At 34.4% G+C, this 11,632-nt stretch overlaps 2 protein-coding genes across 2 annotated transcripts; both read left to right on the forward strand.

The window, feature by feature from the left end:
• The first annotated feature begins 3,099 nt into the window (after positions 1-3,099).
• On the forward strand, positions 3,100-6,936 carry LOC116127771 (protein FAR1-RELATED SEQUENCE 5-like). The gene is made up of 2 exons (XM_031413417.1): positions 3,100-5,725; positions 6,377-6,936. The coding sequence occupies exons 1-2, from the start codon at positions 3,560-3,562 to the stop codon at positions 6,548-6,550; spliced, it is 2,340 nt and encodes a 779-aa protein (XP_031269277.1). The 5' UTR covers positions 3,100-3,559; the 3' UTR covers positions 6,551-6,936.
• Positions 6,862-11,410, forward strand: LOC116127736 (protein FAR1-RELATED SEQUENCE 9). The gene is made up of 4 exons (XM_031413378.1): positions 6,862-6,987; positions 7,839-7,951; positions 8,338-9,850; positions 11,056-11,410. Exons 1-4 carry the CDS (start codon positions 6,862-6,864, stop codon positions 11,221-11,223), a joined length of 1,920 nt encoding a protein of 639 aa, XP_031269238.1. The 3' UTR covers positions 11,224-11,410.
• The last annotated feature ends 222 nt before the right edge of the window (positions 11,411-11,632 follow it).

An 11,632-nucleotide genomic window follows, 5' to 3' on the forward strand; every position in this document is an offset into this window, starting at 1 on the left:
TATGAGATTGGGTTGTAAATCAATTATTATTGTTTAAGAATTTAAACTTTTAAAATTATGTAGAATAGTTAAATTTGAGAAGCATACACACATAATTTTAAGGTCAAAATTGTAGGAAAAGGCCCAAGTAGAAATTTGCTCGGCCCTAGGCCCTAGCCAATAAGTATATGTACGGGCCTTTACATATGGATTGAACTTCTCAGACCCTAAGGATTTCATGGATGAATTAAAGTATTGCAAGTGATTTTTACATCTAATTTATTAGTATCGCTCATCGTTAAATAATTATATATATATATATAATCCCATTTAATATAAAAAATAACCCTTTACACTTAATTAAAATTTTTGTTAAACGTTTTTTTTTCTCCAATTTCAAATTTGAAACTTTTTTCGTTAATTCATCCACAAACAAATATTTGAAATAAAAGACAATATCCAAGTGTTTGTGCCCCCATCTAATGAGTGTATAGTATATCATGAGTCATAAGGCATAATTTACAAATATCACATGATTAAAGGAGAATGTAATTAGACAAGTACACATACGTTTTTTATTGAAATATTTGATTGGATTGTGGCATGGGAGCTTGTTTGTAAACTATCTCTGGATAGTCGAATAGTTTGATAAAGTTTCTTAGATATATTACTCAAGAGTTTATTAGTTTGAGTTTTTTCTTGGTCGCTAATTGAGTTAATCACTAGAGTTTTTATCTGATCGGTATTTCCAAGATTTAGGGAGATTATTTGAGATACACATAAGTTGGCTTAGACACCTTCAATCATTAAAAAAAAAAAAAAAAAAAAAAATTGTTTATAGGTACGTGAAAGTTAGTCCGGACACCTTAGTTAAAAAAAAATGTTACTTTTTATTTATTTATTTTTACGATATGTTACTTTATTTATTTTTTTATAGTAGTTAAAAATAGTATGTATTTCTTGATATTTTATTTAAACTATTAAAAAATTAAAAAACAATATACAATATACAATAAAACCTCTGTATAGTCATAATGGTGGGACTAGCTAATTTAATTACTATGAGAATGTTATAACTTAATAGAGATGCAGTTAAAAAAATTTCTTATTTCATAATTCATGTTTTAGTAATACAATATTATGATTTCAATTCATGTTTTAATAAAATTATGGTTTTAATTCAACGCTTCAATTGCCTATTTTTGAAACGGACAAAAGATCATGTTTTGAAACCAACAAAGATAACTGTTTTTAATGGAATTGTAAATGTAATTGCTTCATGACAACTGATATGAAGCTACACACAATTGCCAATTATTTTAAGCATTACAAATTAGGACCCCCAATGTCGATGAATTGCAAGTTACAAATGAAGTGAATGAGGAGAATCAAAAAGTCATTGTAGAATTGAGTATTAGATTCGATAACTTCACTACACTAATCGAATGAATATTAATGTTTTTCTTAATTATCCAAATGAGTAACAAGTCATGTATGCTTTAACAAAAAATAAATCATTTCTGCATTTAAACAATAAGAGAAATGAAATAATTATGAGTATGATAGTATGGAAATACAAAAAGTTTCATGCCAAAAAACTCTAAACATGCTTGATAAGTTATAAATGTTTTGGTTTTAATAAGAAAATGTTCATGCTAGCGAGTAATGTACCTGCAAGTTAATAATAACTCTAAAACATAAATTATTATCTCAAACAATTTCAGAAAAATATTTTATTTTCTCTTAAACTTTTAATGTAACATATCATATTTTTTTTTTTTTGTAATATACAGATAATTATTACTATGTGGAGACAACTTTTCTTAAGACGAGAATTGAAAAAATTATAACTTATTATAATGTAGAGTTTATTCTTATTTATAATTATCCCAAATTAAGAATATAATTTTTTATAACTATATAGAGTTTATTTATATATAGAGTATCAGTTTTTCATTAAAAGAGTGAGGAAAAATGGAAGTTGCAGTTATCTAAATTTAATTTTAAAATAAAATTAATTATAAAAGGATGATTATTTAATCAAAACCTAAGTAAAAGCCGCTCATTAATATGAAAGTTGCTAAAGTGATAATACAATGACACGTGTATTGCAACGCGTATTTTAAAGAATTTAATTTGGGGTTTTGATAAAGTAACCAAATTTCATCTATAGTAATTAACCAAAATTTCGAATTCTATACCAATATAACCAACTTCTCTAATTAAATATCATTATACTCTTGAATTTTTGGTGTCTTATTTTTTCACCCCATCCCGATTGACTAATTAAATTACGCCAATTGACTAAAAAAGACGTCAATGTTTTGCACTAATAGCATAGAAAATATGCTGCCAGGGACAAGTAAAATTTGAATTTTAAACTAGTTGGCGTAAAAAATTAGTCCTACTGGAAAACTTTACAAGAAATCTCTTAGTTGGCGTATTTTTTCACGCAAGTGTAGAATTGGTTGTAATTACTCAAATCTATCATAGACAAAATCAATACACTTTTATTCCCATTAAACACAATAACACGGATAACATTCATTAAACAACAACCACCACAACAATAATCACATTAACCAGAAAAACTCTAGAAATTTAAAATCTTTACACCTTAACTTAAATCTTACATAATCTAAAAAATCTAACAACTTCTTTTAAAATGTCGCAGTTAATTTCATTCTCACTACTATAATCGTCTAAAAATCAATCAAAGTGTAGTCAGAATATTTACTTTAATAAATCTATACTATGATTAATGCAATAAGGGAATGAAAATTCAAAAATCAAAATCAGAATCCAAAAGCCTTCTATTTTTTAACGGGAGAACAATGGAGAAAATTTTGCTTATATATAAAGGTAGTTTTGGGAAAATGACATTTGGTGGCTACATGGGTCTAGGGTTTGAAATTTCGGTTAATTATATAGACCCCCGGGATTTTTGTTATATCTACACACCCCAAAACTTTGAAATATATTGTTTTGATTAAGTTACAAAAGATAAAACCAAATTGCCCATCATTTGATGAAATAGATAAACAATAAAGTATAAACGCAACAGATCATCTCAAAATAAGATCGTACGGTAGATATGATAGGCAGGGCCAAAAGATAGAACTCAAGCAAGGAGGTTAAGTTTAGAAAGTAGAACACATGAGCCCACCTCTCCGCCCACGCTTCTCTCTCTACTCTCTCTTCTCCAACTATTTTTTATTTAATTTATTTTTCAGTTAAATAATTTCTCTAAAATTCAATCGCTTCCAGCCCCAATTCTCATCAATCCCGTACAAATTCCGAAATTTAACTTCGATTCTTCTAGGGTTTCTTTCCCCTTCTCAATCTTCACTAGAAACCCTAGACACCAATAAAAAAGCCTCCCTTTTTGTGTGTGTCAGTGTTGCAACTCTTCCACTTCGCCAATCAATTGCTGGGCTGACGTTTTTAACACTTAGGATCCACCGGAGGGAGAGTGAGGCGCAAAGACTTGAAGTTTAGATTGTACAAATGGTTAGTTGTTTGGTTTGTTTTTCATTTTTGTGCTAGATTGTGTTGTAGAGGTATATTTTATTAGATTGACATGGACAGTGAGGTTTTAGAATTTGATATAGGTTTAGGAGGAGTGGGTAGTGGGCGAGAGGGGGATGAAGGTGTTGATGATGAGGACATGGATGATAGTCCTCTTCCTGTTACTATTGGCAATACTGGGAGTGGTGAAATTTACCTTCCTGAAGGTGACCTTTCGGATCTTGAACCTTATGAGGGCATGGAATTTGAGTCCGAAGAGGCTGCCAAGGCCTTTTACAACTCTTATGCTCGACGTGTTGGATTCAGTACTCGTGTCAGCTCCTCTCGCCGTTCCAGGCGTGATGGAGCTATTATCCAAAGGCAATTTGTTTGTGCTAAAGAAGGGTTTAGGAATTTGAATGAGAAGCGCACAAAGGATAGGGAGATTAAGAGACCCCGAACGGTTACTAGAGTTGGGTGCAAAGCGTCTTTGTCTGTTAAAATGCAGGATTCTGGGAAATGGGTTGTGTCTGGTTTTGTTAAAGAACACAATCATGAGCTGGTTCCCCCAGACCAGGTTCATTGCCTTCGTTCTCATAGGCAAATTTCTGGTCCTGCTAAGACCTTGATTGATACCTTGCAAGCAGCTGGAATGGGCCCTCGTAGGATTATGTCAGCCTTAATAAAAGAATATGGTGGAATAAGCAAAGTTGGATTTACAGAGGTGGACTGTAGGAATTACATGAGAAATAACCGCCAGAGGAGCTTAGAAGGAGACATTCAGCTACTTTTGGATTATTTGAGGCAAATGCATGCAGAGAACCCCAATTTCTTTTATGCTGTCCAGGGTGATGACGACCAGTCTGTGAGCAACGTCTTCTGGGCTGATCCAAAGGCTAGGGCTAATTACACTTACTTTGGTGATACTGTTACCTTTGATACGACCTACAGGTCCAATAGGTATCGCTTGCCCTTCGCACCTTTCACTGGAGTAAACCATCATGGACAGCCTGTCCTGTTTGGTTGTGCATTCTTAATCAACGAATCCGAAGCTTCTTTTATTTGGTTATTTAATACATGGCTTACAGCAATGTCTGGTCGCCCTCCAGTGTCAATCACAACTGATCATGATGCCGTGATACGATCAGCTATCACTCAGGTTTTCCCGGAGACACGCCATCGTTTCTGCAAATGGCACATCTTCAAAAAATGTCAGGAGAAATTGTCCCATGTTTTTCTCAAGTATCCAAATTTTGAAGCAGAGTTTCATAAATGTGTTAACTTGACTGAGTCAATTGAAGAATTTGAGTCTTGTTGGTTGTCTCTGGTTGATAGATATGAACTCAGGGATCATGAGTGGCTTCAAACAATTTACCATGCTCGTAGGCAGTGGGTTCCAGTATATCTGCGGGACACCTTTTTTGCAGAAATGTCCATAACTCAGCGAAGTGATAGTATGAATTCGTACTTTGACGGGTATGTTAACGCTTCAACCAATCTTAGTCAATTTTTTAAGCTGTATGAGAAAGCACTAGAATCTCGAAATGAGAAAGAAGTGAAAGCAGACTATGATACAATGAACACTTCCCCAGTTTTGAAGACTCCATCTCCAATGGAGAGACAGGCATCTGAGCTTTACACAAGAAAATTGTTTATGAGATTTCAAGAGGAGCTGGTTGGCACACTTACATTCACGGCATCAAAAGCAGATGATGATGGGGAGATCATTACATATCAAGTGGCAAAGTTTGGGGAGGATCATAAAGCTTACTATGTCAAATTTAATGTTTTAGAGATGAAAGCCTCTTGTAGTTGCCAGATGTTTGAGTTTTCAGGTCTTCTCTGTCGACATATACTGGCAGTCTTTCGGGTGACTAATGTCCTTACGCTTCCATCTCATTATATCTTGAAACGGTGGACAAGAAATGCTAAGAGCAGTGTTATATTAGAAGAGCGTGCAAATGATGTATATACCAATTATCTAGAATCTCATACAGTTCGATATAATACACTACGTCATGAGGTATTCAAATTTATCGATGAAGGGGCACAGTCTGTGGACACTTACAATGTGGCGATGATTGCTTTGCAAGATGCCGCAAAAAGAGTTGCAGTGGCGACAAAGAATGATGGGAAAACTACCTTGATGAATGGGCGTATGAGGACCAAAACTGAGGCCAATCGAGCAATAAGTATTAATGCGAATCATCAGGTAGTCTCCAGCCAACCTTTGTCTGAGGTGAGAATCATTTTTCAGTTATATAGTGCATTGCTTATATATTTATTTACGTTTTTGTGACAATTTAAAACCCCTTTAATGAGGATGCTTTTCTTTCATAAATTTTTGTAGTCGGATGATTTTGTGCCAAGCACCTATAAGACTCTGAAAGCTAATGTTGCACTTATAAAGAATTTGTAGTTTTGCCTCTGTGTGCAATATATTTTCATGAGCATGTCATAATGTTTTACTGATTGACTGGCTGGTACATGGTTTAAGGCATTGTTTGTTCAGGTCTAATGGTATCATAGAGCTGTCATTTAGGTTTGCTTTGCACCATTTAAGTTTCAGTCCTATAAGGTATGTATTATAAGAATTCTAATTTATGATTCATAGGATTTAATCTTTTCTTTTCAATAGTGCAGCAACATGTAGCAGTAGACTGTTGAATAGGATTTTTATGATATTCATGGGAGTATTTCTTTCATTCTCATAGTTATATGGACATGGCATCTGAATCATTACTGATGTTGTATTGCTGCATTTCCTGTCATGTATTAATGTTGGCCATACCGCCTTCATATTTCTATCGACAAGGTCGACTCTGGCAATTCAAGTGCTATGTGTATATTATCTGCTATGGACTGTTGTAATTTTGACTTCATTTTGCAGGATGATATGGACAAAAAAATTCGAGAACTTACCAATGAGCTTGAATTTGCAAGTCGAAAATGTGAAGTTTATCGGGCTAACCTGCTTTCAGTATTAAAAGATATCGAGGACCATAAGCTACAGTTGTCAATAAAAGTGCAAAACATAAAGATTAGTATGAAAGATAGCCTATAAAGATGCAATACAATTTTAATTTGTATTTTTTATTTATTTTTATTTTTATTTTTTTATTTTTTATGTCAAGTCTGTACTTCTAATACTCCCTTGGCAAGGCTTTGTAACATTTGCCTGCTGATGGTGTAGATATAGGTTAGCCTTTCAATCTGTTACGTTGTACAGTGTACGTAATGTCTTTAGATGCATATGTTGCCAATTTGAAGTTATAGTTCCTTCATTTTAAGTTTTAAACTGCTCCATATGTATAGTCAACTGGGCATTTTTCTTGATGAACTTGAAGATTTATTGGTTGAAAGGCAGTCATAAAGATGGCGGCCTTTTCCAATTCAATATCAATTAAAGCTAAAAGGGTTCTTGTCTGTCATTTATTGGATGTACCTGTCAATTTAGCACATGGGAGGGGGATTCATCATAATAGAGGGCAGTGGGTCTTTGTAAGTTATGATCATTGTTAAGAATTTTTCTTTCCACTTCATGGTTTAAGATATTGGGTTTCCATTTGTTAACTCATGGTAAGCAAAAGTTAAAATCCAAATGTTCATGAAAATGGAAGTGATAACTGATAAGATAACCCACCCAATCTTATCACTTGGAGACACCTAAATCAGATTATATAAAACAAAATAAAAATCCAACTTTATAATCCAAACTTAGTTTTTATTATTTTGAACTTTATGCATGGAAGGAATAAAATAAAGGAGTAAACAGTTTTTTTTCACCCAAATAATAACTTAACGACACTTTTTTTACGCACAAATTTTTAAAATATAATTTTATTATTCAAATATATATTCTGTTTTCAATTTTGAAATCGTTATGATCTCACATTATCACAATTTTTTTTCTTGATCATCATTCATCAAAACCCCTCAAACCCTATTCTTGTTGATCTCTCTAATTTTCGGCAATTGAATGATTAGGTTTTGCATAACCGTCATTCCTAAGTCAAATTCCGATTAATCTTAATCATCAAAATCTAATTTTCCACCATTAAAAAATTTATCGGCCTTCTCTTTTTAAAAGCCCCAATAACTTAGACCGAGTTTATTTTCTATTCATCATTAAAATATAAATTTGAATATAGAACAGTATTTTAAAGTCAGTCGTGGGAATGCGTCGTTAAGTTATTATTTAAGTAGGAAATAGTTGTTAACTCTAAAATAAAGTAAATAAATAAATAAGATAAAACCACAAGTATCTCAGTTATTCGGGTCCGGGTCACAACAGAACAAACCCGTGAGGGAGTTGAGTTAACAGTTAAGTTAAGTTAATGTTATGCGAACAGGAACAGCGAAGTGCAACAGAATCTCTTCTGTTTTTAGTTCAACTGGAAAAAGAGGAATTCAACTATTCAAGTGCTAAATCGTTTGCGGAGGGAGAGGCCAATAACAGCGATCAGTCAGAACCCTAGAAACACCCCCCCCCCCCCCCCCCCCCTACTCTGGCGGTTCGTTTAGGTCAGTTCTCCATTTTCTCATTATTACTTTCAGAAACCTCAATCCTTTTCGTTAAATTTTATATTTTTCTGCTAAATTACATGCTTCCCACATGATTTTCTATTCCCTTTGTTAAATTCCCAAATCCCGATTACAAAGTTTGCGCACTATATTTATACATCCTTAATTCCGCTTCACTCGTTTTAGACTGAAAAGAACAGTATTACGCTGTTCAAGCTTTTTTTTTTTTTTTTTTTTTTTTTCATTTTTAATAAATCATGTATCGTGTAAATGTGTTAGGTTTATGTAATGGCTTTGGGAATTGCTGATTTATTATTATATATGTTTACATGCTGGTACAGTTGATTTTTGGATCCATGAGTGGCAGCAGACAGGGCCCCTTGGTGGTGGGGGTCAGCATGTATTGGACTACCTGAAGCGGATGCAGGCGGAGAATCCTTCTTTCTATTATGCAGTTCAGGCTCAGGGTGATAATGATCACAGTGGTGGAAGCATATTTTGGGCGAATGCAACAGCTAGGATGAACTATTCTTACTTTGGAGATACTGTCACATTCGACACACCATACAGGTCAAATCGGTATAGGGTTCCATTTGCCTCTTTCACAGGGCTGAATCATCATGGTCAGCCCGTGTTGTTTGGGTGTGCCCTAATTCTTAATGAATCTGAGTCTTCATTCATTTGGCTGTTTCAAACCTGGCTTCATGCGATGTCTGAGTGCCGCCCTGTCTCTATCACAACTGACCCAGATAGGTTGATTCAGGTGGCCGTTGCACAGGTTCTCCCTGAAACCCGTCATCGTTTTAGTAAATGGGGCATATTTAGAGAAACACAGGAGAAACTGGTTCAAATTTATCAATCAAATCCTATGTTTGAAACTGAATTTCACAAGTGTATTAATGAGACTGAGACAATTGATGAATTTGAGTCATCTTGGCAGTCACTGCTGGAAAGATACTATGTTATGGATAATGAATGGCTGCAATCAATGTATAATGCTCGGCAACAGTGGGTTCCAGTTTATATGCGAGAAACGTTTTTTGGGGAGATGTCTGTTACTGACAGAAGTGCAGGGAACTTGTTCTTTGAGGGGTATGTGAATGCATCAACTACCATACAGATGTTGATAAAACAGTATGAGAAAGCTGTTGCCAGCTGGCATGAGAAGGAATTAAAGGCAGATTATGACACCACCAACACTACACCAGTGCTGAAGACACCATCTCCTATGGAAAAACAAGCAGCGAACCTGTATACAAGAAGAGCATTCATGAAATTTCAAGAGGAATTGGTTGAGACCCTTGCTAATCCTGCAACTAAAATTGATGACTCAGGAGCCATCATAACTTATCGTGTGGCCAAATTTGGTGAAGACCACAAAGCTCGAACTGTCAGTTTCAATTCTTTTGAGATGAAAGCTAGCTGCAGCTGCCAAATGTTTGAATATTCAGGAATAATTTGTAGGCACATTTTAGCAGTTTTTAGAGCTAAAAATGTTCTTACGTTGCCTTCTCAATATGTATTAAAACGATGGACAAGAAATGCCAAGACTGGAGTTGTGACAGACGAACCTTCATCTGAATTGGCAAATAATGCTAGAGAGTCTTTAACAGTTCGATATAATAATCTACGCCAGGAAGCAATCAAATATGTTGAAGAAGGGGCAAAATCAATTCACATTTATAATGTGGCAATGGATGCTTTACGAGAGGCTACCAGTAAGGTTACTGCCACAAAGAATCAAGGTTCGGGAGCCACTCATGCTAGCACTTTGACTAATGGAGGTAGCCAAGAGTTGCATGCAGCTGAAGGAACTCCAACTCCAACATTTCAATCAACGGTTAGTTTCTCTTACTCTGCAACTGATAAGAGTTCAAGGTTCTTCATTATTTCTAAGAAAAAATGCTTGCATATACTGCTGATTCATTTAATTGTTTAAAGCCAAACAAGATAAGTACAAGTTTTAGAGTTGCTAAATCCTAGGAATGGTTTCTGAAAATGAAGTGTATAACATAATAGATCTCCTATATTTTCTGATGATTGGTTTGTTTATACCTTTTTTATTAGGGCTTGAGGCTTTTGTCTAGAGGGCATATCAGTCACAGATTTATACAAGCAAATTGTAATAGTTTTTTGGCCCCTTAAGGATTTTTACTTATATACCTCAGTTACTGTCTCTAAACCCAAACTTCTGTGCCATTATTCATTAACTCCATCTTTGGAGTCTACAATATTCACCAGTAAGGCCTTAATAACGCTTTATATGTAGAATACTTGTGCAAGCTTATTATTCCTTGAATCAATAGATCCTTCGAACTCAAATAACAGCTTGAGAGAGAAACTATATTTCCAAAATCAATAAATTTTGAAATTACAGCAATGTGTATGTAAACTCAGCCTATCTGCTTAGATCTCTTGAAGTGGAAGCAAGAGGTATAGGATGAAATCTCCCTTGTACTAGCAACTAGCTTGGTGGGGATTCATTTAATTTGTGTTGTACGTGGGGAAACAAATAATAAAACAAAAAACATAGACTGCTTCATAAACCCATGTGATTAGTTGTATCTGGCTCAGTTGCAGTATCTAAGTGCAATAATGAATAAACAAAAAGTAGGAGCAAATTAAGTTTGAAACGTTCAAGGATGTATTAAACATAGTTAATAAAACCTTCATAATCTGATAATTTTTGGGTTGCTTAGGATTTTGTTTTCGCCCTCCTTAAATGGTGTTTGTATCTTTTAAGTGTTTTGTTGCACATCATAGTTGCTTGTTATTGTTCATGCTGGCCTATAATTGTACTTCCACTAGTGAGAGCTGAAACTTTTGTTCCTTTGGGGGACAGTTTGCTTCTCTGAGTTCTGTTCTTCTTCTTCTTCATGTTTCTGTCACATATTTTGTAGAATGACCTTATATTGATGTCTAAGTATGTTGTATAACATCTGAAGCGGATAGATTTTCTTTGTCTATGACATTACTTGCAGTTCAATTATGGTCATATGCCTTAATTCAATTCTCTCTTACGTTTCTCTCCCCTCTCCTGTCCAGGATGAGAAAGAAAAGAAAATTCGGGAAATGACAGCTGAGTTGGAGAATATAAATCATCGATGCGAAGTGTACCGAACAAATCTGCTAGCCGTTTTAAGAGACATGGAAGAACAGAAATTAAAGCTGTCAGTGAAGGTGCAAAATGCGAGGCTTAGTTTGAAAGAGTGATAGCATCGGCAGGGCAAGTCGAAAGTCTTACCATTCTGTATCATTTGTGGTGAAATAATTGGTTCACATTGTGGTTTAGACTTTAGAATGTATGACAAAGACTTCGGATAATCTTGTACCAACAGTATTCTTGAATTTAACTTCAATTATAGGGCTCACCTCTTAAAGCATAATAGGACAATGTTCCAATGTTGCATTTTCAAGAAACAAAACATCAATTAGTGCATTTTATCCAGCAAAATCTGCTCTTGACTACAGGGATTATGAAGAACAGAGAAATGGAACAGAAAAGTTGCTCATTCAATACAATTAACAATTAACAATTTTCCATTAAAGTTAATAAATTGGAAATTAAATAATGTGATAAAAGGGGTGGGTGGTATAGCAAGAGGAAAGTCAAGAAATGTAT

Source organism: Pistacia vera, unplaced genomic scaffold (assembly GCF_008641045.1).
Source record: "Pistacia vera cultivar Batoury unplaced genomic scaffold, PisVer_v2 Contig195, whole genome shotgun sequence".
Classification (NCBI taxonomy): domain Eukaryota; kingdom Viridiplantae; phylum Streptophyta; class Magnoliopsida; order Sapindales; family Anacardiaceae; genus Pistacia; species Pistacia vera.

Bases quoted from the DNA above. Each gene is read 5' to 3' on its own strand.
- LOC116127771 (XM_031413417.1), top strand. From the start codon at position 3,560: ATGGACAGTGAGGTTTTAGAATTTGATATAGGTTTAGGAGGAGTGGGT. The intron at 5,726-6,376 runs GTGAGAATCATT...TTCATTTTGCAG, and splicing joins CCAGCCAACCTTTGTCTGAG to GATGATATGGACAAAAAAAT.
- LOC116127736 (XM_031413378.1), top strand. From the start codon at position 6,862: ATGGCGGCCTTTTCCAATTCAATATCAATTAAAGCTAAAAGGGTTCTT. The intron at 7,952-8,337 runs GTCAGAACCCTA...TTATATATGTTT, and splicing joins GAGGCCAATAACAGCGATCA to ACATGCTGGTACAGTTGATT. The intron at 9,851-11,055 runs GTTAGTTTCTCT...TCTCCTGTCCAG, and splicing joins CTCCAACATTTCAATCAACG to GATGAGAAAGAAAAGAAAAT.